This window comes from Boleophthalmus pectinirostris, unplaced genomic scaffold (genome assembly GCF_026225935.1).
Source record: "Boleophthalmus pectinirostris isolate CB_2022bp ecotype Guang Dong unplaced genomic scaffold, ASM2622593v1 HiC_scaffold_14, whole genome shotgun sequence".
NCBI lineage: Eukaryota > Metazoa > Chordata > Actinopteri > Gobiiformes > Gobiidae > Boleophthalmus > Boleophthalmus pectinirostris.
Window position 1 is genome coordinate 13620874 of NW_026571047.1, and position 26618 is coordinate 13647491.

General features: G+C 37.5%; 4 protein-coding genes across 6 annotated transcripts; all 4 read left to right on the forward strand.

Annotated features, from left to right (window-relative positions):
- The first annotated feature begins 265 nt into the window (after positions 1-265).
- Positions 266-6952, forward strand: si:ch211-180a12.2 (uncharacterized). The gene is made up of 13 exons (XM_055150536.1): positions 266-320; positions 1185-1508; positions 1761-2054; positions 2131-2436; positions 2529-2639; positions 2884-3045; positions 3771-4001; positions 4068-4118; positions 4508-4762; positions 5127-5468; positions 5543-5809; positions 6334-6609; positions 6693-6952. Exons 1-13 carry the CDS (start codon positions 266-268, stop codon positions 6722-6724), a joined length of 2706 nt encoding a protein of 901 aa, XP_055006511.1. The 3' UTR covers positions 6725-6952.
- A 938-nt stretch (positions 6953-7890) lies between these two features.
- Positions 7891-15743, forward strand: si:ch211-136m16.8 (kinesin-related protein 4). 2 transcript variants are annotated; one of them, XM_055150469.1, is made up of 7 exons: positions 7891-8135; positions 9302-9426; positions 9516-14861; positions 14937-15132; positions 15216-15289; positions 15359-15447; positions 15537-15743. In XM_055150469.1, the coding sequence occupies exons 2-7, from the start codon at positions 9409-9411 to the stop codon at positions 15595-15597; spliced, it is 5784 nt and encodes a 1927-aa protein (XP_055006444.1). In that variant the 5' UTR covers positions 7891-8135; positions 9302-9408; the 3' UTR covers positions 15598-15743. The 2 variants fall into 2 exon arrangements, with proteins under 2 accessions (XP_055006444.1, XP_020779777.2); XM_020924118.2 differs by lacking the exon at positions 9302-9426.
- Positions 15744-16045: 302 nt separating this feature from the next.
- LOC110159723 (uncharacterized) lies at positions 16046-20494 on the forward strand. Of its 2 annotated transcripts, none has more exons than XM_020924331.2 (9): positions 16046-16187; positions 16579-18892; positions 18972-19017; positions 19191-19343; positions 19412-19504; positions 19591-19713; positions 19780-19887; positions 20155-20226; positions 20298-20494. In XM_020924331.2, exons 2-9 carry the CDS (start codon positions 16664-16666, stop codon positions 20336-20338), a joined length of 2865 nt encoding a protein of 954 aa, XP_020779990.2. In that variant the 5' UTR covers positions 16046-16187; positions 16579-16663; the 3' UTR covers positions 20339-20494. The 2 variants fall into 2 exon arrangements, with proteins under 2 accessions (XP_020779990.2, XP_055006445.1); XM_055150470.1 differs by having other exon boundaries at positions 19630-19713.
- A 215-nt stretch (positions 20495-20709) lies between these two features.
- Positions 20710-26595, forward strand: eif3c (eukaryotic translation initiation factor 3, subunit C). The gene is made up of 23 exons (XM_055150471.1): positions 20710-20851; positions 21530-21647; positions 21725-21790; positions 21878-22067; positions 22146-22271; positions 22344-22395; positions 22473-22597; positions 22683-22816; positions 22926-23079; positions 23305-23408; positions 23491-23632; positions 23733-23858; positions 23937-24030; positions 24126-24313; positions 24388-24612; positions 24702-24893; positions 25149-25320; positions 25401-25560; positions 25634-25699; positions 25786-25873; positions 25951-26116; positions 26188-26229; positions 26309-26595. The coding sequence occupies exons 2-23, from the start codon at positions 21550-21552 to the stop codon at positions 26386-26388; spliced, it is 2790 nt and encodes a 929-aa protein (XP_055006446.1). The 5' UTR covers positions 20710-20851; positions 21530-21549; the 3' UTR covers positions 26389-26595.
- The last annotated feature ends 23 nt before the right edge of the window (positions 26596-26618 follow it).

Below are 26618 nucleotides of genomic sequence, written 5' to 3' on the forward strand. Positions count from 1 at the left end.
CAATATAAAGTAGTTCCCCCAAACCTTGGACAGAGGCCTGTTTGAATTTTAAGTGACCACTTTTTCACCATTTGGGCATCCAGGCACATCTCCTTCTTCTGTTTCCTCTCTCACTAGATGTTTTATTTTATGTTATCGGGGCCTCCTCCTAAGTACAGGGTCAATATATCTTATTTACAATCGGGTGAGAGAAACCCGCCCACCATCACTTCATAGCTCTATATAAGAAGGGGAAAAGAGCGGGTGATAAGGATTATACACAAGCATGGACTTGGGGTGTAAAGTCCTCATTTGTGTCTCCTTGGCCGTCATTAACTATGGTGAGTACTGGCTTGACTTCAAAACTTTTTGATTGTTTTGCTACTGGTGTAATAGATAAGTGAGATATGGGCCTTACATATTTCTTATTGTTATTGAAAGTAGTTTCTGAGAATATCATGGTTGAATTGTATTGTTCTTAACAATGTCAGCATGTTGACATTGGTAGATTGAAGATACAATGGGAGGGAAATAAGTAAGTCTTGGAAATATGATCAGTGCCACAGGTGCCAGTAGATTATATACTGTTACTATGCACTTGTGAAAATGAATTAATCAAAATATAGATTAAATATATATTGTGCTTTCAGTGAATCGTAATGTGTGTGTTTTATAAACCTATTCTTCAATTATGTGAAAAAAACGGTTGAACTTAATGCAAGTCATTCCTTTTAGATAATTTTCCAACCATAAATAAATCCTTTGGTATTTTTGATGGGAAATGTCTGCTGGTAGAACCAGTTATTGGTGGTAGTTAACTCCTCTTTGCTTTTGTCATCCTGGCTATTGTGTGCCAATCAGAAAGTAAAACATATGCAATGAAAACTTTCCACAGGCTTAGCTCTTTACCTGGCCTCAAGTGTTTATAGAGCTGGTTACTAATTAAGCTCATTGTGTGAACAGAACTGATTGAAAGAAAGGCCTTTTATTTGGACTGTCTCAAGGTGCTTTAGTTAAGACTCCTATTTGAAAAGGACAACATGAAAAATTATATAACCTTTAGCCTATGTCAGTGAAAATGTTGATATGAGGTAACTTCAGCAAATTTATCTGTAGCTTACGTAAGATTACTAGAATCTTATTTTGTGATAGTTTATAATGGGCAGATAGTACACCTTCATAATTATATATTTTTCCCATTGCAGGAACTGCAGTTGAAATCCAAGCCAGCCCAAACACAGTCACAATTCTTCCATGCAATGTGACATTTCCTGATCTTATAAAGGGCACGATAAAAGAGTCGCTTATTCAAGCAAGCTGGGTGAAAAATAACTCTGAAATTGCCTCATTTGGAGATTCTGTGTCCCAAATAAATGAAGATTTCAGTTGGGATGTGGCCAACTTTGTCAAAGGAGACTTTTCACTGACCATTATAAAAGACAGTCTCGGCCTGCAGGGAGTGTATGAATGCACAGTCATCTACAACTCCACACAGCTGCACTTTGATAATGTTACTTTCAGTATTGTGGGTGAGTATACTCAAAATTGGATGGATGGAACAAAGGAAAATGTTAATACAAATAACAATTCAATACAAACCAAACAAATAACAATGCAATCATAGTCATAAACAATAGCTTACTTTAAATGCTACATTCTTATTTTACAACAATTATGAAATAGACACATGCAGTTATTTGTATATCTTCTATGACTTGTAGACATCCATTTGTATTTTTTATTAGAGTGATAAAATTTGCTTGTAACTCCTCTTTTCCTAGCATCTCCCACTTTGAACATTCCTCAGCAATGGGTAGCACTGGAGAGAGAAAGCCAACTAAAATGCAGTGTGTTTGGTTACTACCCGCCTCCCATATATTTGTCTTGGACAAAAAACGGGCAAGACTTGCAGCCACTGCACCAAATTGAAGGTGAACAGACTGCTGATGGCTACTTCAGAGCTGATAGGAATCTGACTATTTGGCCTTCCAGCGATGACCAAAATGCTACCTTTGGATGTAAAGTGTTGCATAGCGGTGTGGAACAACAACTTGAATTTCAACTTAATGTCACTTGTAAGTTTAAAGAACACAGGGCATTTGAAATGTTTAAAACATTAACACTGTATGACTGTATGTATGTTTTGTTAAGTCATACCCAAGGTAAAGCTGTCAGCCGTGCCCTCAGCCTCCAGCAAATACCCTCTGACTATTTACTGTGACATTGAAAGTTTCTACCCTGAAGACGTGTCTGTATCCTGGCTTCAAAATGGCACTGCTTTGCCTGAGCACCCTACAACAGACCAAAATCCAGATGGGACCTACACCACGAGACGATTCTATACATTAAGCCCAGCACAGAGGCAGCAGGGTGGGGAGGTAGGGTGTGCCGTGGACCAGCCCGGAGTGTTACAGGCGACCAGGGCCTCAGAGAATCTTGAAAAACTGGATCCCCGAGGTAAATTGCAAAATGTAAATAAAGACTAATTTTTGAACTTGATTGATTTTATGCATTAAAAACAAATAATGTCTGCTATGTTTCATGTGCAGATGACACTCCTGTTCTAACTAAGTCCGCTAAAGCGTCTGTGGCATTGATGGTTATATCACTTGTTCTGGTTTTTCTACTTTGTTTTGGATTTTCTTGGAGAAGAAGAGATGGTTAGTTTTAAATTTAGATATATAATACTGAACAAATAGCATGTGTTTTTGAATTTATTTATTTTTTAAATATTAAAATATTGTATATATAATGTATTGATCTTTATTTGTCTTAACTGAAACTCTACATTAGTAACTGGAGTTAATAAAGTGAGATTTTACTTTTTAATTAATTCTTAAATAATATTCTTGATTATATTATTTGCTACTCTTTTAATTTTCTGTCTTCTTTTGGCATGTCCAGAAAAAAAGAAATCTTTAAGCATCTCTGGGATTATTTTGCCTCCTCGTGTAATTGTGGGCCAAAAGGGAAGAGTCACCATTAGCATTGAAGGAAGGAGGGTCGACCGAGTCCTAACCGCGTGGTTTCTCAATGACACCCCCATCTTTGACACCACCATTGCAGGTATTGACAGCTTCATTGATAGATTGAAATATGAGCCTTAATCAAGCATAAACAAATAAAAAAATTAATCGATTAATAATTAGAAATGTTCATTAAGAATGATTCAAGCCCCTGTAATTAGGGGATTAAAGTTAAGAGTTGTGGTAGCACAGTGGCTGAGTGGCTAGCATTCACACTTCACAGTAAAAAGATTCGGGTTTGATTCCAGGGTTGCTTTTGATTCTGCGTGTTATGAGTTTACATGTTTCTCCCTGTGCACTCTGGTTTCACCCATCAATCCAAATATGCACACAGAATGCAAAAAGGTCAAATCCTCCACCTAGGTAGTCTTGACCAAGCCTATCCTAAGACCATGGGGATGGGTCCAGGGGGACTGCACTACTCCTGAAGAGACATTGAAGGATGGTTCAAATGCAGAGAATTTCCCTACAGGAACAAGTGGACTTTACCTTATCTTAGTTAAGTAGTAACTAAATCTGAATCATTCTTAATACACCAATTGTTAATTATGACTTAAATCTTTGTTAATGCTTTATTAATGCTAAAGTGTAATAATTATAAAGTGTTATCAATGATTGTATGGTTTAAATCTCTTAACAAATATATTTTTGTCTGACATGTTAACTCCTTAACACGTAAAGCTCCACAGAAAACTTACTTTAACTGCCTCTTTAACCCACTAACAACCATCCATCTTCCCTATGGGCTAACGCTCACCTCCCCAGCATCAGAAAAAGGCCCATTGCTGCCCTCTAGAGTCGAGATGGGTTACTACAAGCTGCACACCCAGGGCCCACTGCACTCGACCAAAAGTGGCACCCAGCAGCTCATCTCTGCACTCACCTTCATCCCGCAGATCTCCATCCACAAGGGGGCGGTCTTCAAGTGCCAGGTGTCCTATGTTGGAAAAGACAAGATAGTGGAAGAAAGGGTGTCAGAGAAATTCACCATTCTCTGTAAGAAACATAGTTTAACCAAGTAAGGTACATTGTATTTTTACTAACTGTATTTTGTTCCTCTAGCTACTCCTGACGTTTCAGAAATACAACTGGCAGAGACACCAAATGATCCAGGTAAGGCTTTACACCCTTCAAAATGTGAGGTAAAGTAAAAAGATCGTTCATGGTAAAAAAAAAAATTGTTATGTTTTAGTTGTTTTATGTTTTAATTAAATAGTTATGTTTGATAAAAAATAAAAATAAATGACAACTCCACTATAAAAATGCCTTTCTTGCATGTAAACTACCCCTGTATGTTAGACTGAATTTACTGCGTTGATGACAGATAAACGTATTCCATTATTAGAAGTAAGCAATACTTTTCAACTATTTTTCCAAAAATGGCTACTTGACTGATCTATAATATATAATACAATAAATTCCTAAATGTACTATCCCACCAAACCAATTATTATGAAAATACATGAAAGCTGCTTAAACACAGTTGACTTTGTGCTTTTCAGACGTGATCAGCTTGACAGTGCGTGCCTCACATTTCCATCCAGACGTCATCACTTTCCGCTGGTTTTGTCAAGGTGGTGAGCTGAGCCCCGTGGCCTCCCAGGCGTCGTCCTCCCCTCGGCCCAACTCAGAAGGCTTCTTTTCAGCTTACAGTCAGTGCAAGCTCCCCCGCTCCGAGCTGGAAAAGGGCAGTACCAAAGTGTGGGTCAGTGTCCATCACATTGCACTGAAGCAGCCTGTAACGCGCGAAACAAGAGGTGAGAAACAAGACAATGAATATGCACACAATAAAATACTTTTCTGATGGAGGAATTTGCCACCTACTTGTTTATGGAGATGTTAATGGCAATATGGCATTTTATTGCCAAGAAAAATTCTGATCTGACTTATTTGATATACACGTGTTTCATGCCATACTGTGAATATTAATCCTGGATGGCAGTTGAAACTTTTCAAAAACAGTGTCCAGATGAATACCTTTGAAACTTTTTCCCACCTCATTCCAGGAAAAGCAACTGTGTCTCCACAGAGATAAGCAGTACTGTCAGAAAGGTGCTTATAAACTCATAACAGTATATTTATGTGTTTTGACCACATATCTGCACATATTTTTCTCAAAAGGCTTCATAAAGAGACCATGTGTGTCCGAAATCATCACTACCATGAACACAGACCAGAGCGTAACCCTGGGATGTGAAATCACTGACTTCTACCCTCCAAATGTTTCTGTGGTGTGGCTGAAAATGAGAGAAGGCCTGCAGGATGACCGGGAGGAGGAGCTGGTCACAGGAGGAGAGCTATTTGGTCCTTTACAAACTCAGCCTCACCTTTATAAAGCCACAGCCACTCTGAGAAGACCCCCCAGTCTGGACAAACAGCAGAGAGAAGCAGGCATCATCTGCAGAGTAGAGCACTGTTCCCTGCCAGAGCCCATCGAGAGACTGTGCAGAAATGTGGAGCCTGGTATGAATAATTTTACAATAACATTTTATAAAGAAAATCTATTTGCTCATGTTTGACTATTCAACTTTCCACAGCAGGCCCGTATATACCTCCATCAATTTCTGTGTGCTGGAGCAGTGAAGGTGTGGGGGTTTTCTCTCTCCTCCTGAAAGGTGGACATCCCAAAGCCAAGTTGGTCTGGGCAGCAGGGGGCGCTACACTCTTGCCCCTGGTGTCTAGTGAGACAGAGGACATTGGAGATAATGGGCAGAGGGAGCTGAAAAGTGTGTGCGCGCTGGAAAGGTCCACAGGTCCTCTGAGGCTGCCTGAAAAGGAGAGGCGTAGAAACGGACATGCAATAAGTAATTGTCTTTTAAATAGAGCAAACAAATGTTGTCATAAAATATATATTATTCAGTTTTACTTCAATTATATTTTGATACTACGGAACAGACTCAATACTAGGGTTGTAGTATCCAAAATCAGATGCTAATTGATACTAAAATGAGAACTGAAACTATTTTCATTATTTTCAAAACAATATAATAATAGTCTCTTTATTATTACCATGTGGAGCTCATATTCCAATATAAAATGAAAAATATTCTAAAATTCTCAGAAAACATCAAATTCTATCTTCTTCACATCATAAACATCATATCAACATAGTTTTGATACTAGCTTACTATTACTATTAGTATCTGGGTTTTGATTATTTTGACAACCCAGCAGCAAAAATACAAACTTTGTTTCATAAACATAAAATTAAAAGGAACTGGATGTAGCCTGGTTAGAAGTAGAAATTTGTGGGAACACGAATTAGTAAAAGTTGGGGTGAAAGTAAAATATTATTGTGTAAAAAATATGTATATTTTTGACCTTACAGAGACTAAAGCAGCTGTCACAGACCCCCACACTGAGGGCATACAGTACATTGATGAAAAAGTTGATGGTGAAAACAACAACATAACTCAAGAAGAAGACACAAAGTCTGATTTGGATGAGGACAGTGACAATGATGAGCAGGACCCAGGTGCTTTGCACATCAACAAAGTGAGCCTGAGCTACAGCAACCCCCGAGAGAGTGAGAGAGCACGTTTGCGTGTCTGTGTGGAGGTCTCTCACCCTGCCCTCAAGCTTCCTGTGTACCGAAGCTGGACAGGTGACACAACTAACTGCTTTGATGCAATAATAGCAACAGTACATCAACTTCCTCTTTATCTTATCATGTTTCTTCTTTTTCAGAGCCAAATGAGGAAATGTCTTCATCGATGTGACAGTCCTGATGTCAAAAGTGTCAGTTTATATCACAATGTTTGTATTTCTAACTGGTTAAGGTCTTTATAGATTTATCTTTTTATTTTAATATTCTTACATGTCTTATTTATTACCTTATATTGTCTAATCGTCATTTCAAGTATCATGATTTTACAAATGTTCAACTGTATTTTTTGTATAATGGTTATCCTGCTGTATTCTCATTTGCAAATAAAATGTAGCTTAAATCTTGGTGCATTTAATACTTGCAGTCAGATCACACCTAGGCTCTCAACAAAACACCCAGGCCTAGCATTAGATAGTGGTCAACCACAACCTAAAAGAACTTCTCACTTCGGACGTGACTTCTGTTTTTTCCATTCTGTGCTCAGCCCACATTACGCTTAGTCATATAGATGCTGCGTATGGTGTAAATTAAAAGTCTACAAAGCAAACATAAAAATACACTGCAATGTTGTGTAACTTCCTCAGAACAAATGGAGCCCTATATGGTAACAAGAGACATGACTAAATTACTTTGACCTTACATAGTGCACATGTAACTTTTCTATTGGTCACCTGGAATGTTCCACAGTATGGCATTAAACGAATTTATCTTGCTTGTATTCAATTCAGGGCTGAGTCTGCAGGGCCGTAAAACGATGCATTGCAATCTTATTTAAAAGTGTTTGCACGCTCATTTTAGGCAGGTAAAATAATGATACTTATTGAAAGAGTATTGCATTTGCAGCCTTTTGAAACTTGGATACACCCTCAATCAATCTGGTCTGGACAAGAGGCCTGATTCAATTACAGGTGTTTTTATTGATCAAATACACCTCGAAAAACATGCATTGGTGAGCATTTCCAGTGATCGGAACTGTAACTTGGTACCATCTGCTTGTCTCCATGGAGAACTTTAATGCCATACTAACAAACATTCCAAGCAAAGCAATAACATCTCTAAAGAGACTTTTCCCAAGAAAAGTTACAAGGAGCATCTTTGAAGACTTTAAACACATATAACAGCAATACCCACCAAAATAATGAATGCATTGTTAAGTAGTATAACAGTATAAATTAAAAATATTTGTGTTCCTCATAGGCCTATAATAAATCATGTCAGTGTGGTGCCATGCTTTTATTGAGCAGTACAGCTAATATATGCACACCACAACAGTGACAGCTCTTCTCTTCCTCATTAAATCACACTTACAGGCTGCATCCGGACATGGTATAATATGAAACAAACTCGGCTGTGGCTGTTCGTCTCTTGCATCTCCAAGCTAATCAACGTTTAGCATTTAACTCCAAAAGGTTACCTTATAAATAAAGTTAGTTGTTGTTACTTTCTATTGGCTGCGTAGAAGAAGAGGCATGGATCCAGGTGACCCCGGGTCCAGAGCTGGGAGGACTTTCTGGACTTTTTGGGTGAGCTGAGCAACAAAATAGTTTAAAGTTGTGAATATATGCTACCTATGGGATGGGGTATTTTCTCTTTTTTTGGCCAATTGATCAAAGACTGGAAACATGTGTCTTTATTCTTTAAAAAATGTCAGGACATGAGGCTCATGTTGTTATATTAAACGTAGTAATATTATACTAGTATACTAGTTATGAAAAAAATTGAAAATGACCTTTTTTGTAATTTATCAAAATTATTAGAATGACTTAGTCTCCTTATGTCCACTAGAGGGCAACATTCTCATTTTTTGTTTTTGATGTTGCTTAGGGTGACCAGATTTTCTAAATTAAAAGTTGGAACATTGGCACACTCGGGTTAGGATGGGAAACAGGGTAATTCTAAAATTGTCAAAAGTGTGAGTAATTAATTACGCCTACATTATAATGTACTCGACCCATACAAACCTCATTAATAATCACTTGTGAGTCAGTAGACTATATAGCAGGAATAATAAAAAAATCTGCACACTGTATTAAAACTCCCAACGTGAAACGTGCTGCTCATCTGATTTTGCTGGTCCTGCACCTGCACTTGGCTGATGTGTGCGCATCCTTTCTTCTTTTGGATCAGTAGACATCTGAGTGGATGTTTTTTTGTTTGTTTGTTTGTTTTTGTCTTTTGGTAATTTTCAAGCACAATTTTCTGTAATTTGTCTCAACAAATGTCAATATATCCCCCTTTTACTGTTGGTGAGAATCAAATGTATCAAAAAAATAGAGACACCTGGAACCTATCTTGTGTCAAACTGGGACAAATCAGTTGTTTTGGACAAATCTACAGAGACATGGGACAAACTGGGGCTGTTGTGGGTAAATAGAGATGTCTGGTCATCTATAAAGAGTGGAGCTGAGTGCCACCTGCAAACTAAGTAACCTAAATATGATAGTGGACCTATATAGTCAGTGAGCAATTATTGATAGATGACACAAAGAAATTCAAAATTTAAGCACCAAATCAGTTTTTCTGATGCCTATTTCTCCCTTAACGATGCACAGTGTAACTTTTCTGTGCCCACTATGTGTTTGAGATGTTATTGCTTTGCCTGCAATGTTCCTCAGTATAGTATTAAATTAAAATATAACTAAAAATATACCTTGACACACATGTATTCATACTGTGACCTTCTCCACAGTTCTCATCTGAAGCCTGGTGACGTAACTTGCCTGTCTCCAAAGAAATAGTCAAGCCATACTGTGGAACATTTCAAGCAAAGCAATAAAATGGAGACAAGCAGGCAGCATGCCCTCCACCTTAAAAGTTACACAATATGCCTTTAACTTACAGGAAATTATGTAAACAAGTATGTTGTCCAGTAAATGACAAACTTATGGCCTTTTTCTCCACAGAACTACATAACAGACCTTGTGGGCAGATTTCTCCGACCAGAACCTCATGGCACTGAAATAAATGACACAGACAAAACCAACTCAACACCAGTCAACGATGAGCCATTGGAAAGTTGTCATAAAAAACGCATGACCACTGAAGAGGGGGAAGATGTGCATGTTGTTCTCGCATCCTCTGCTGGCTCTACAAGGCCTGTTATTTTGTGGGACACCGGATCAGAACTTCAACCAGAAATGAGGCAGAATGTCCTACAAGAGCATGAGAAAATAAAGAGAGAGAATGATGATGGTAAAAGACAGGAAGAGATAGAAACTGGAATCGATGCTGCATCTGCCCTGCTCATTACTACAACAATTGATAACGCTGAACAAAGCAGTGATATAACAAAAAATGGTGAAGAATTGATGCCAAAGATGCTTGTTGATTGTAAGGATGAAATGATCGATAAGGTATGTTCAGAGGCTGACAAACCACAAAGTAAAGAGCAACTGAATGAAATTTTGAAAGGTTTTAATAAACAAAACACTTATTCAGAAATTACCAGCAAATTAGACACAATAACTGCTGAACAAAAGCATTATGAACAACATGATGAAAAACTACTACCAAGTGATAATATGGATTTGAAGGAGAGTGGGCAAATTATAGAGAAACAGGACAACGTAGGGGCTGATGGAAATATTAAATCAGAAAGTGGTGGCAACAAAAATGCAGTGAAGGTGTGCCTACAAACTACACATTTAGAGGTAACAAGACAAAACGACATGACTGCTAGAAGTGATGACATGAACAATGAAAATATAAAAAAAACACACACTTTGGTTTTGGGGGCAGAAAATTTGTGCAAACAGGATGACATTAGTGAAGTTTATGAAGGAAATAAAGATGATAATCTGGACATGGAAAACTTGGAAAGGCCGTTTGATGTGGAAACTTCAATGTCTGATAAAGACTATATCATTGTGTTTGAAGAGGATGAAAAACATGGAAAACAGGAGCTCACACTCATTAATATAATTGATGATTCTGCAAATGTTAAAACTGAAAATGAAGAGAAAGAAAGTGAAATCACAGAACATTACAATGAGAACATGACAAACCAAAATGCAATGTTTGATACTGAGGAAGAAGACGATGCAAAAGAATGTAAAGAATGTCCTGCCTTATTTACAACTGATGACTCTGCAAATGCTAAATCAGAAAATGATGAGAAAGAAAAAGAAATTCAGAAAGAAGAAATCAAAATGACAGAAAATGATGATGACCAAAACCGAGATCAAGATATGACTCCACAATATACTTTGGAGGTGGTCGATGATGAAAGCAGCACTGAAGAATCAAAGGATATGAAGGAAGATGATTTAAATAAACTACACACTTCTTTGGTTTTGGAAACAGAGCATGTGAGCAAACAAGACGACAAAAATGAAGTTCACGATGGGGATGAAGATGATATGGTTATGGCACAAAATAATCAAACCATGGGAAATCTGGAAAGACTGCCTGACGTGGGATCTTCGGTCTCTGATAAAGATCATGTCATTGCGCTGGAAGAGGATGAAAAACAAGAGCTCACAGTCGCTAATACAACTGATGACTCTGCAAATGTTAAATCAGAAAATGATGAGAAAGAAAAGGAAATTCAGAAGGAAGAAATTGAAATGAAAGAAAATTATGATGACTATGTAACAAATCAAAATGCAATATTTGGCACTGCGGATGGGGACAATGCTAAAGAAACATGTCCTGCCCTAATTTTAGATCAAGATATGACTCCACAATATACTTTGGAGGTGGTCGATGATGAAAGCAGCACTGAAGAATCAAAGGATATGAAGGAAGATTATTTAAATAAACTACACACTTCTTTGGTTTTGGAAACAGAGCATGTGAGCAAACAAGACGACAAAAATGAAGTTCACGATGGGGATGAAGATGATATGGTTATGGCGCAAAATAATCAAGACATGGGAAACCTGGAAAGACTGCCTGACGTGGGATCTTCAGTCTCTGATAAAGATCATGTCATTGCGCTGGAAGAGGATGAAAAACAAGAGCTCACAGTCGCTAATACAACTGATGACTCTGCAAATGTTAAATCAGAAAATGATGAGAAAGAAAAGGAAATTCAGAAAGAAGAAATCGAAATGAAAGAAAATGAAGATGACCAAGACGAAGATAAAGATATGACTCCACAGTATACTTTGGAGGTGGTCGATGATGGAAGCAGCACTGAAGAATCAAAGGATATGAATGAAGATGATTTAAATAAACTACACACTTCTTTGGGTTTGGAAACAGAGAATATGAGTAAACAAGATGGCAAAAATGAGGATGAAAAACTTGAAAAACAAGAGCTCACAGCGGCTAATACAACTGATGACTCTGCAAATATTAAATCAGAAAATGATGAGAAAGAAAAGGAAATTCAGAAGGAAGAAATTGAAATGAAAGAAAATTATGATGACTATGTAACAAATCAAAATGCAATATTTGGCACTGTGGATGGGGACAATGCTAAAGAAACATGTCCTGCCCTAATTTTAGATCAAGATATGACTCCACAGTATACTTTGGAGGTGATCGATGATGAAAGCAGCACTGAAGAATCAAAGGATATGAATGAAGATTATTTAAATAAACTACACACTTCTTTGGTTTTGGAAACAGAGCATGTGAGCAAACAAGACAACAAAAATGAAGTTCACGATTGGGATGAAGATGATATGGTTATGGCGCAAAATAATCAAGACATGGGAAACCTGGAAAGACTGCCTGACGTGGGATCTTCAGTCTCTGATAAAGATCATGTCATTGAACTGGAAGAGGATGAAAAACAAGAGCTCACAGTCGCTAATACAACTGATGACTCTGCAAATGTTAAATCAGAAAATGATGAGAAAGAAAAGGAAATTCAGAAAGAAGAAATCGAAATGAAAGAAAATAAAGATGACCAAGACGAAGATAAAGATATGACTCCACAGTATACTTTGGAGGTGGTCGATGATGGAAGCAGCACTGAAGAATCAAAGGATATGAATGAAGATGATTTAAATAAACTACACACTTCTTTGGGTTTGGAAACAGAGAATATGAGCAAACAAGACGACAAAAATGAGGATGAAAAACTTGAAAAACAAGAGCTCACAGCGGCTAATACAACTGATGACTCTGCAAATATTAAATCAGAAAATGATGAGAAAGAAAGTGAAATTCAGAAAGAAGACAATGAAATTACAGAGCATTACAATGATAAAATGACAATGGTTGATGCTGAGTATGGAGACAATGCTATAGAAACATGTCCTGCCCTGAATATAGATCAAGATATGAGTCAACCATATGGTAAAAGCAGCACTGAAGAATCAAAGGATATGAATGATGATGATTTAAATAAACTACACATTTTTGGGGGTTTGGAAACAGAAACTTTGAACATATTAGGCAATCAAGATGAGTATAGTAAAGAACAGGTCACAGATGGATGTGTCATTTTACAAGAGGTTGAGCCATCTACAAGCAAACAGGAGTACACAGCTGCCAATGGAAGTGAGGAATCATATGATAACAGAGAAAATAAGAAGTCTGGCAAAATGGAACAAGACATTTTTGAAAAAGAATGTAACAACAGTGATCTCAATTCAAAAGTTATAACATCAAATATGGAAGATGCAGCAAATGTGGGTCTAGAAACAGTTTCTAGATATGACTTAGATTTGGAAGGAATTTTGTCTATAGCTGATCTTGCCCCCAGTGAAATGGACCGCTCCATGGGAAAGTTTTGTGTTACAATCAAAAATGAAGGAGGGCCTACACAGGAACAGGCTATTGCATTTAAAAATATTCCCCCGGGTGAGGGCGAAGGGCAAGAGCGTCCATATTCATATAAGGAAAGCAGAGAGGAAGTTCCTGACTACAACAATGAGTCTGACAATGGAAGTGCTACACAAAGGTTCCTGGAAGTAGGAAATTGCAGGGAAAATCACACCACCCTATTACAAGAAGAGGTGGTGAGTGGAGCTGTAATACGCCTTCAAAACAGTGGCACTAACGAAGGAGAGGAGACTTTAGAAGATCTTATGGCAACAGAGCTCATCAAGAACAGTTTGGAGGAGCATATCGCAGAGAACACCCAACTACCAGATAACCTTATGAAGACTGCAAGTGAATACACAAACTTTGAGACCAATTTTATCTCAGAAGATGTGGAGGAGAAAGAAGATCTAAAAGAAGCTGAAAGGGAGATTGGATTTGAAATGGGGAAAGGTTTATGTGATACTGACACAGCTGATGACGGCCTGGAAATCCAAACTCAATTTCAGACTTGTATTTTTTTGGATCAAAATAAATGCAACATACAGACAATGGAAAGATCATTTGTAGAGAATCAAACTACAAGGGTGGACCTTTCGGCTGTAGAAGACTTGTTTACATTTGAGGAACAAGACACAACGGTGAAAACAATAACTAATGGCTCCAGTGAATCTGTGAAATCAGGATCTGCAGATGAAGATGTACATGAACACTGTACAACTGTGTCAAATGACAATGTAATACCTGATGTTGTCCACCATGAAATCTCACCAAACGCATTATCAGTCGAAGATGAACACCCAAAATGTGTGGTAGAGCAGCAGATATTTGATGATGTGATTGAGAATGAAATTCTTGATTTGCGGATACAGCACACTTCAATTGAAAGCTCCAAAGTGCGTGAAGGGGACCAAGGCCATGAGGACAGTAAATGCGACGTTCCAGAAGAAGAGAAAGTAGAGTCAATTCCTGAATTAAGCATAACGTGTGACGTCAATGTTTCTTTATCTACAACGGAGTCAGATTTTTTTGACCTGTCTATGGACATGGGGGCAATGCAACACGACTGCAGTAAAGAGGAACAGGAATTACTAAAAGAAGAGCAAATTATTAATGTAACTTGTGCATTAAATAAATCTGAGGACTTAAAAGAAAGTTCTATAGCACAGCTTGAGTTAGAAACACCATGGAGAGAAGATATGGGCACAACACCAAAAAGCAGAAATGTTGAAGAAGAGGAAGCTATAACATCACAAAATACTGACAGTATAATGTCTGTGTCAACTACTGTAATGCAAGATAATAGTCCATTTTCAATTCCGACAGATGTTAAGCCATTTACAACATCAGGAATGCTTTCTGAACCAGACACATTGTCAAAGGATCAATCTGACTCTTTAAGTGAAGTAAAAAATACAATTGACACTACTGATACATCCGAAATCGAAGTATATCCATTTCTTTTACAAGACAAGTCAGAAGTGGAAGCATTGCAAGACTTTGAAGAGAGTGGATTGGAACATATCAATAAGGTATTCACTTCAGACCTGAATCTATTTAAATTGTAATCATGTGTATATGTGAAATTAATGTCTTGGTGTTTTCAGGTAAATGTAAGTGAGTTTGACTTTACTCCACAAAAATCAAGAATTGCTGTAAAAAATCCAAGAGTGAGACCACCTAAAGATTTCCGTTCACTGTTGCATAAACCGTCACTTGAGCCTTCACCATCTAAACCTCTGGCATCATGTGTTCCTGCTGGTGTTCCTATTGGCAGCTTGGGTATCGGGATTAAATTACCAGGTTCAACAGTTCACTGTTAAGATATGTAAAATAAGCATGTAGCATATAATGTATATAGTATAATTTGTTTTATTTTTTACTAGGCATTGGAACTGGCTTCCCTGTTTTAAAAAAGACAAAGAAAACAATAGAAGAGGAAACCAAAACAACTATTCAGGTATGTATGTGAATGTATGTGAATGTAATTACAATGTAATTATAATTACACATATTATGGTGTTTATAGGAAACAAAACCAATGTTGGAGGATGGAGATAACCTCAAGCCCGAGGACTCACAACAAAGACCTAAATGGATGCCTCCAAGTCGCCCAGGGTAAATTAAATTATATTTTTTAATTATATTTTAGTCGAATATATTTAAATTATTTACCTGTTTATTTATATATGATTTTTTTTCTACAGTTTTGGAAATCCATTGATGTCTGAACTCAAAAGCAAGCTGAAGAAAACAATGAAAGAGTAAATGTATATAGACCTACATTTTAAAATCTGTATGTTATGTACAATTTAAAATGTGAAAAATATGTATTTTGTAAATTGTATAATTAATAATTGTAGCTGTTTAATTTGTTATGTTGTTGAAAAGATAAATACTACATTTGTAGGTGACTTCGCGTCTATTATTGAATCTAAGGGGGAAAAAAATTACAATGTATCATACTTGCAAACCATTTTGCAACTTATTTTGTGTGGCACGTCTATATAAAGCCTAATAAAGCACCATTTATTTTATTTGAATATTACATTGGATGTATGACGTATGTGTATTACATGAAATGTATTGTGCAGTTCTTTGGAGAACAGCTAAGCGGCAGTGTGAGTATCCTGTCTTGACTTGACTGAACGTAGAGTAAGCCTGTACCGTGTTGTGATTGGCTAAGCCAAGTTGACGGCACAGATTCAAAACTTTTGTCATCGCAGTCATACGTGCTTTGAAGCTTTGGCTACATTTTTATGGATATTTTTATGTTTTGTTGGCAATTAAACAACGGTCGAGCGCTATGTTTTAAGCTCTGACAAACGTGATTCAGGCGACAAAGTCTGTGTGGAATGGTAAGTAGCTAGTTATTTGCTAGTCCCCATGTTAGACACGTTAATGATTTGATAGATCTATCAGAGAAAATAATAACAAAGTTTACAGCTATAGCTTACTTTCTACATACATAATACAATTCAACAACTGACATGCCATAAATCAGCGATTTTTTACGTCGATCTCTTTACTGACAGTTACTCCTGGTTGGCAACAGTTGTAGTGGTCAGTTTAGCAGTTATATTTATGGACAGCTCTTTACAGCTTTCCCAAATATTAACAAAAATGGTGTATAATAATTTAGGTCGTTTTCTGAAGTAGCAAACTAAAATGCCAGTAAAATGTATATAAGAGTTAGGATTGAACTAAATTTGTACACTAATATTCTCGATAAAATGTTTTCATTTATAGGCAGAAATCTCAGGAAGATTCTAATTGGAAGACGTGCCTGAATAAACTAAAAAATATATTTTAGGTGGGACACTATTACTACAGCATGGCCAATCAGAACATAGAGACATCATCTTTTGGCAATCAGAAACAGGAGAATGAAGAATGTTGTGAGAATGTTCCCCCTGTATCATTTTTGAGTGAAACCGGCCCTGCAACTCCAACAGCAACTCTTAATGACAAGGGGAAACCACGTTTGTCTGGTCTGCAGTCTGCTCTGACTCCGATTTTGAAATATCTCAATATTGGAAATAAAAGTCCCTCTCCACTTCCAAATTTATCTTTTAATAATGGCCCGGCTAAGCCAAGTATTGCTTCAATATTATCTTTTGCTGACAAAAAAAACTATGCCTCCTCTGTGCTAAATGAAAACCTCCCAGACATCACCCTGCTTGACGTAACATGTGACTCAACCATGAATGTTACAAGAAATACTCAGTGCAACAGTGCACCTAGTTCTCCAGTTAGTGTTAAAGAGTTTAAGAAACCCCTGCAAGTTTTGGATGTAAACCTCAGCTCAAAGCTATGTCCTACTCTGACCCCTATTCACTGGCTTCATGATGAAATCCTCCCTGAAATGACACTCTTGGATGATACCTGTGATTCCCCTATGCCCCTGACAAGACAGGGCTTTGCACATTCAGACAGTGTACCTGGTACTCCAATCTGTGAAACAGAGACACCTAAAACGCCTACTGAAAATGATGTAGAAATAACTTCAAAAGGGAGCCTCATTCTAACCTCCAAGCCTTATTCAAGTTATGTTATGTCAGAAAAGGAAACCCAAATCTTGGAGACCTCTGATGATTGGTCACCAAAAAAGAGACCTTTGGAAACATGTGAAATTATGTTATCAAAAACTGCAAAACTAGAAGTAAGCCAATGTTCTCTAGAAAAAATTTCATCAACTTTCACTGGAAATTTTACCCATTCAATAAGTTCAGGAAGTGGAGTATCTGATAGCATTGTGGAAGATGTTAAAAAGGTCCAGCTTCAAGTCACCCAGGATATTTCTATGAACAGTACTTTAGAAAGCAGTAAATCATCATCAGAAAATAGTACACAAAAGCTGGAAAAGAGTCAACGAGCTGTTGAAGCTCCAGTAAACATTACATGTGATTTAATTACATCTAATACAGGTTGTAACTCTATAAATGTCACTTCTGAACCTCGAATTGAACCTGTCAATACCTCACCTGGAGAGGAGCCAAGCCATATTTCTGACGACGAGGGAAAAAATCTAAACAAAACTGAATACATAAACAACACATTTACTACTGTTCGGGGCCCAACTGCAACGCAAGACCTACAGAACAGGACACTGGATCTTCCAACGACGACAAATATTTGCAGTTCACCCACAGCAGAAAACAACAACACTAATATGAGCACCAAACAGGTGACCCCAGAATCTAACCTTGTTTTAAATGACCACTGCTCAGGTCCGAAATTTAGCCAAAATTGTGCTATGCAAAATCAGACATTTGAAAAGGACTCTCTTCACATATCTGGTGGAAGTACAATTTCAGAACAAGCAGGTACCTCAATTGCAAGTCTTCAGAGCACATTTGCAAACAAACCAAATGGGACAATAACTTATACAGAAACAACAGCAATGGGTGACAAGCAGCATGTCACACCAGAAAAGTCCTCTCCTTATCGAATGAAAAGTATGAGCACTACTGACCCCAATCCTCCAAAGATATTGTGTGAAAATATACAAGCAACCACAGATTCTAATATTAAACCAACTGAGCCTCAACAGAGCATTTTTAATGTGAACACACCAATAGAAGATGACTCTGGCTCTCCGGGGTGCAGTGCTGGCAGTGTGAAAGCTAAGGAACAGCCTCTTTGTGATTCAATCATTCATCATGACACATTTACTGAGAGCCACAAAGCTAACACTTTCAGCTTGGATAACACATTTGATTTTAAAACTGACCCACTGGTTACGTCAACACCAATGCCCAACAGTAAGGCATTCATTTTTACTGTAGAAAGAGAAGAGGGCAAAACTGCAGTGGCACAGAAGAAGCTGTATGGAGAAGAACCCAATAAGCCAGTTGTTCAAGTTAAATCAGACGTACCTCCAAATATTGTGTGTGACCGGAAGACTTTTTTGCCCCAGCCTACCACAAAACAAAATATGCTTCCCATGAAACCGCCATCACTGCTGTCAAAGTTCAAGCCGGGATCCCTTCTTCCAAAACGTCATGATTTACCAACTTATGGCCAGCCAATGAAAACAAACACTGCTCAAATCCTTCACCAGGTATAGTGTTGTTATTATGTTGACCATAATGAATCTCCTACATTGTTGTTCTGATAATCATTTTTTTATTTTTTCTAAGACCACAGAAATTACATGCTCCTATAATTTGAGATCCACAAGAGCTGGTAATATTTTTTTTCTTGTTCGTATATTTGAGATCATCCAATTGAATGGTTATTTTGTTTTTGCTTGATAGTATTATATTGATTCCTTTGGGTTTGTCTGGAAAGAACAAAATTGCTGAGTGTCTATTATTATGTTTTTCAGAGTTGTAATGTGATACTTTTTTATATTTCAGCTACTTCAGCACTAAAGCAGCCTATGTCTGGTCTACAAAAACCATCAGCAAGCAGCATACCTTCAGGCATTCACAGAGCAGGACATGGCCTCAAACCACCTCAGGCAAAAAGCATGTCTTCAGTCCCTTCAGGCTCTGATAAACCTGTTGGAGGTACATGCAAATGTGTCTTTGTTGGTTGGTTCCAGCCAGATGTATAAACAACATATTCTTTTACATAGGCACTAACCCTGTGGCCAAGACCACTATACCAGCCAGGAAACATCCTTTACCCAAAACTGATGCGTTACCAGCAGCAAAGAAGAAAAAGATGGGTAATTTGTTGATAGATCCAAATCACCTATTCACTCACCTATGTCTGTTTATGTAGTTATTATTGCCAAGCCATACTATTTTTCAGATACTCTTTTGCCATCCAGTAATGTTGATGCATCTGCAGCTTCTTTAGACACAGCCAAAGCCAAAAGCCTCAAGCCTCCTTCACACACCCAGAGAACCTTACCTGTCAAACCCCCAAAACATGGTAGACTATGCTCTTCCACATAACTAATCGCATTTACTTTCTTTAGGTTTAATCTGTCTGTTGTAGATTTTGCAGTTCCTCCATCTGATGCTACAGAACTAACCAGCAGGTTTAGAACTTTGAGACCACCAACCACCAGTCTCAAGGCCCACATTGCAAAACCCCTGTGCCATAGTAGGTTAACATGGTTTTAAAATAAGTATAAATATAAAAAAATGATCTATAAAAATCTATCTATATATTAATTATATATATATTATATATTGTGTATATATATATATATATATATATATATGTATGTGTGTGTGTGTGTGTGTATGTATATGTATGTATACACACACACATATATATAAATAAATAAACAATATAAAAATAAATGATAATAAATAATTTTATACATATATATAAAATCATTTATTATCATTTATTTATCACCAACAGGTTGTGCCACCTGCAGTTTACTTCAGGAACAACTCAAATTGAAAGATGAAGAAATTAAGCAATTAAAAGAAGGTATTTCTACTGATTAATGTAATTTATTATTGAAGGTGATGCATTCTTGACTAATAATTATATTTTCTCAGAACTTCTGAAATGGAGCAAAAAAGAAGATCCAGCAACCTAAAGATTTACAGTGTGAATAGAATCTATTGACTTTTATTAATATAATGAGACAACAATTTTAACAAATTATATGTATAACAAAGCATTGTTACTTGTAATATGTATATTATTGGTTAATAAAAATCTTTTCATTATTGCTATACCAGTATTACCTCAATTTTGCCATTAAATCATTTTTTGTTTCCAAACAAGTTGACAAATGATGCACACATGCATTTATACATACATAATATAACAACAAACATATATTTGTTTTGTTTTTTTAATTCAATAAATATGACATTTCAAAGTATTATTTTTATTATTTATCTGTAACTTTAGTTCAATTTAACACTTTAGCACTAGTGGGCGCTCCCACGAACAGCACGATCAGCCTGGCCCGTTTGTTACGTACTTCCTTTACCTGACGCAAGCGCCCGGCGAGGCTGTTGCACGCTTTTTAGTTGCAAAACTGGATTTATATACCATCGAAAAGCACCAGAAACTCAATAGGAGTCATTTCAGTAAAACCTAGGTAAGTTTATTACGCGAGGTTCATCCTTCATTTGGACAGAGGACTGATTTATGTGCTGCTATTTTTGCGGATGAAACATGCGGACTGGTGGATTAGCTTGTGGCTACAGTTAGCTTCTCCATAGCGCCATATTGATGTTATTTGCTTTTAAGTCAATTTAGTAAAAGTCTCTTCGAATATACGTTCGAAGTGGTTTGGCTGTATTCCAGTCACAGTCTAGTCTACTTCACTTACTGTTTTATAACATGCCCATCGTAACCATCTGTTATCCTCGGTTAGAAGTGGATAAGGTGTCTGGTTGGATAAACCGGGTACAACTCACCATCATCTGTATTTAAGTCTCTTCTTAAACCTTATCAATTACAATTTGGCCTGTTTTGTCAGAGTTAAATGTTGTTATATTGCTTGAGCGCAGGATTTGGGTTGAATATATAACACTTACCAGGAGATGTTTTTTTAAATGTCACTAGTTCTTAGTAAACAGTTTGCATCTTTACATATGTACAGGAACTCTGTTTAGATGCATTCAAACTGCAGCATTATAACCTGCTATGGTTTTCTGCTGCTATACTTAATGCTGAAATCTAGCTATTGTCTATTATCTAGCTCAGTGGAGTTTATGTAAATTAAAATAAAGTTCATAATAACTTGACATCTTCTGATTTTCTGTTTTTACAGAGTAAGGCCCCTCTTCAGAAATGTCACGTTTCTTTGCCACCGGCTCTGACAGTGAGTCAGAGGAATCCTCGTCTGGGGAAGAGATCGCACCCAAGGCGCCCGGAACCACCTTCAAGCCGTCGGTTCATTATATTTACGTCATATATCCACCCGTTATTAATTTTTTATAAACCCTTTCATTTTGTTTGTTGACAGGGCTTTGCTGCTTAGTGATGATGAGGAGGACACCAAAAGGGTTGTGCGCAGTGCAAAGGATAAAAGGTTTGTTATATTAAAATGTCTATATTCAAATTTAAACTAATTGAAGTTATTTCCACTACTCAATCATTATCATTTATTCAATCCTAGGTTTGAGGAGTTGACAAATCTTATCAAGACAATTCGCAATGCCATGAAAATCCGTGACATGTCCAAATGTCTGGAGGAGTTTGAGCAGTTATGTCGAGCATTCACAAAAAGCAAGAATATAGTGGACAAAGAGGGAGTACCCTCTTTCTACATCCGCCTCCTGGCCGACCTAGAGGACTACCTTAATCAGGTTCACATTTCCCTAGATTTTAATTAGCACTGTGTTTATACATAATAATAAGCAATAAAATAATGAACATCTTTACAGCTTTGGGAAGACAAAGAGGGCAAAAAGAAAATGAACAAAAATAATGCAAAAGCCTTAAGTACACTGCGTCAAAAGATTCGCAAATATAACAGGGATTATGAAACTGAAATAGCTGCTTACAAGGAGGTAGGTTATATTTCCTTCATATGTATTTATTCTTTATACTATATACAAAAAACATTGCACCTATGTTTTCAGAACCCCCAAGAATCTGCTGATGAAGAGGAGGAAAAGGAAGCTGCAGATTCTGGTAAAAAAAAGTACTGTGCATAGTAATAAATTCAAAGCAGCAAAAAAAAAAACAACTCCACATGTAAAATCTTGCAGGTGACTCTTCTGGAAGCGAATCGGATGAACCCAAGGAAAGACTGACCGCCCAGAGCTTCCTAAAGAAAAAACCTGATGGAATTCCAGATGCCAGCAAGTTCCTCAAAGGGGCCAAAGGATCAGGGGTAATGGCTGCTATACAGTTGGACAGGTTTTTTTTTTTGTTTTTTTGCTTTTTCTGGAGGTCAATTTTTTTTAAAATTTAAATAGGATGATGAGTCGTCAAGCGATGAAGATGACGAAGATGATGAAGACTGGAGTTCAGACTCTGTCGGCAGTGGCAGTGAGAGCTCAGATGAAGGGGAGGGAAAGAGCTCTTCATTAGCTGTTGCCTTCCTCAAGAAGTAAGTATTATTTATTGTATTTGTATCACTGTATTTTTAGTTTTGAAAGATAAGTTTGATAAAGAACTTAACCAAAACCATTTTAATATGTTAAATTGTTGGCCTATAGGACTCAGGAGATTGACAAGGGTGCAGAAAAGAAAGTTGGAAAAAAGAAGAAGATTAAGAAGAAAGAGCGTATTGAGGAGGAGCCAGAGGAGGGGGAAGGAGAAGAGGTGGAGGGAGGCTGGGAGAAAGTAAAGGGTGGTGTCCCTCTCGTCAAGGTTAGACTCAATTCTCGTCCTTTTGATGTAGGCTTATGAAGAAATACATAATAAATAAAACACCCTGTCATTTATTCATTTATATCACATGAAATGAACACAGTGGCGCTAAATGTTAAAACGTGACAATGAAATATGTATAAATTAACATTGTGAAAGATCGCTCACCGTTGCATTCTACTTTGATAACCGTATTGATGATTTGGGATGCCTTTTTTATTTCAGGAAAAACCTAAAATGTTTGCCAAGGGAACTGAAATCAACACAGCTGTTGTGGTTAAGAAATTGAATGAGATTTTGCAGGCACGAGGCAAAAAGGGTACAGACAGGTAACAATGTTATATTCAGTTGTATTTAAATTAGTATATGAAATACTACAAAATAAATTATTAATAAAACTCTTTTTAACAGGGCTGCTCAAATTGAATTACTACATGCTCTGGCAGGCATTGCAGCAGAGAATAACTTGGGTCAGGGAATTCTGGTTAAAATCAAGTTCAACATCATTGCTTCTCTGTATGATTACAATCCCAACTTGGCAGCCTTCATGAAGGTCAGTATTACAGAAATATGTACTTTTTCAAAAACTATATGGTAAAATTAAAAGACTGCAATTATCGAAACATTATTTGGAAACACTTTTTGCCTTTTAGCCTGACATGTGGAAGAAATGCTTGGAGTGTATTGATGAGCTCCTGGACATTCTGTTTGAAAACAACAACATCTTTATTGGAGAGAATATAGCCGAAGACAGTGAGAACCTGGCTATCTCAGACCAGGTAATGCATTTATCAGTGAGTCAGTTTTAATTTAAGAACCACCAACATTTAAAACATGATAATAATTGAACCTAACAGCCTTTTAGGGTGAGAGGCTGCATCTTGACTCTTGTGGAAAGGATGGATGAAGAGTTTACTAAAATCATGCAAAACACAGACCCACACTCCCAAGGTTTGGAATTATGTTCTTGCTGCATGTTGTAAAGACTCTGCTGTCTTTTATCACTAGTGACTAAAGTAAATATTTTTTATATATTATTCCAACAGAGTATGTGGATAATCTGAAGGATGAGGGTCGGGTTTGTGGCATCATTGACCGCCTCCTCACGTACTTGGAAAACAAGGGGAGCACTGAGGAGATTTGCCGTGTGTACCTGCGGAGGATCATGCACACATACTACAAGTTTGACTACAAGGCTCACAGACGCAGCCTTGGCCTCCAGGGAGAGACCAAGGTCAGAAAGTGATTATAATAATTGTATTACCTGTGATTAGTGATGTTTCTGACTGTGTTTTGTGTGAATTCTAGTCTGAACAGGATCAGGAGGAGAGTGAAGGCGAGGATAGCGCTGTGATCATGGACCGTCTCTGCAAATTCATTTACGCAAAGGATCGCACTGACCGTATTCGTACGTGTGCTATTTTGTGTCACATCTACCACCATGCGCTGCATTCCCGCTGGTACCAGGCTCGAGACCTGATGCTCATGAGCCACCTGCAGGACAACATCCAACATGCAGACCCCCCTGTGCAGGTATGGAGCTATAAACTCACTCAGAAACGTATTAATAAACGTATAAATTACAATTTAATATACAAGTGACATAATGGCCCTTGCTCTAGATCCTCTACAACAGAACTATGGTCCAACTGGGAATATGCGCTTTCCGTCAAGGCATGATTAAAGATGCCCACAATGCTTTGCTGGACATCCAGTCATCGGGCCGTGCCAAAGAACTCCTAGGTCAGGGACTGCTCATGAGAAACATGCAGGAGAGGAACGCCGAGCAGGAGAAAATCGAAAAGAGAAGACAAGTAAGAACTTTATTTCTCTGTGAACTAATATAAAAATGAATATGTACATTAATTTAAAGGGTTTGAATTCAAAATATTAATCTGGTTTCTTAGTATTGATGACTTCTTTCCATACTTGTTTTTTTTTTTTTTTTTTTTTTTACAAAGGGAAATCTCAGTAGTGAACTGCATTTTCACTTACTGTCAACTAATTAAATGAAAAATGCTTCCGCCAGTGCTTGTATCATAACTGCTAACTTGTTCTTTTGTCCTCAGGTTCCTTTCCACATGCACATTAACCTGGAGCTGCTGGAGTGTGTGTACCTGGTGTCTGCTATGCTCCTGGAGATCCCGTACATGGCCGCACATGAATTTGATGCCCGCAGAAGAATGATCAGCAAGCAGTTCCACCATCAGCTCAGAGTGGGAGAGAGACAGCCCTTGCTCGGTACGCCTCTCTGCTACAGTCTACCATGTTTCCTAAAGGAATATGTATGAAACTGACAAGCTTTCTGTTTGTATGTTTAGGACCCCCTGAGAGCATGAGGGAGCATGTGGTGGCTGCCAGTAAAGCCATGAAGATGGGAGACTGGAGGACCTGTCACTCTTTCATTATCAATGAGAAGATGAACAGCAAGGTGTGGGACCTGTTTCCTGAGACGCAGAGAGTCAGAGAAATGCTTGTCAGGTCATTATCTAGTTTGCTTTTGTAATTTGTATTATGGTGTACATTTTTGTTAATCATTTGTGTATTGGTGTAGGAAAATCCAGGAGGAGTCACTGAGGACCTACTTGTTCACATACAGCAGCGTGTATGACTCCATTAGGTAGGATGTTATTAAATTTATTTATTTAGAGATGATTTGATTATTTAGAGAGAATGATAATATTTGTAATTGTGATTGTGCTGCAGCATGGAGACACTGTCAGACATGTTTGAGCTAGAGATCTCCACAGTGCACAGCATCATCAGTAAAATGATCATCAATGAGGAGTTGATGGTGAGTCAGAGTTTCTAATTTGATCCCATTTAAAGTACAGTGTATTTGTAACTAAAAGCACACTTATGTACTCTCAGGCATCTTTGGACCAGCCCACTCAGACCGTGGTGATGCACCGCACAGAGCCCACGTCTCTGCAGAACATGGCGCTGCAGCTCGCCGAAAAATTGGGCAGTCTTGTGGAAAACAACGAGCGCGTCTTTGACCTGAAACAAGGCGTTTACGGCGGCTACTTCAACAGAGGTATTTTCAGTTTGTACTTTTTTGTAAATTCTTTTTGGAATGTCTTGTTAAAGAAATGATTTTTATTACAGATCAGAAAGGAGGCTACCAACAAAAACAAGGCTATCAGAGAGGTAATAAGGCATTCATTTATTTGTTTATGTTGACAATTTATATTACATTTCTTTTTAAATTTGGATGATGTTTTTACAGATCAAAAAGGATCTTACCAGCAGAAACAGGGCGGCTATCAAAGAGGAGGGTACAGAAATCAAAACCAGAGCAATTACTGAGCTTTGACTGGATTTCATTGCTGTTCATTCCAACAACATTTGACCTTCTGATTTGCACACTTCATTTTAGTCAACCACAAAATACTATGAAGTGTATTTTAGGTGAAGTGCTTTAAAGTTGAAAAAGGATCCTTGCCAAGTGTGTTACTTCGAACCGTCAGTTAATAAGAATAATTTCATTAAAACTAATAAACAATTTACAACTTTTGGAGTTTTTTTGGAGTCACTAC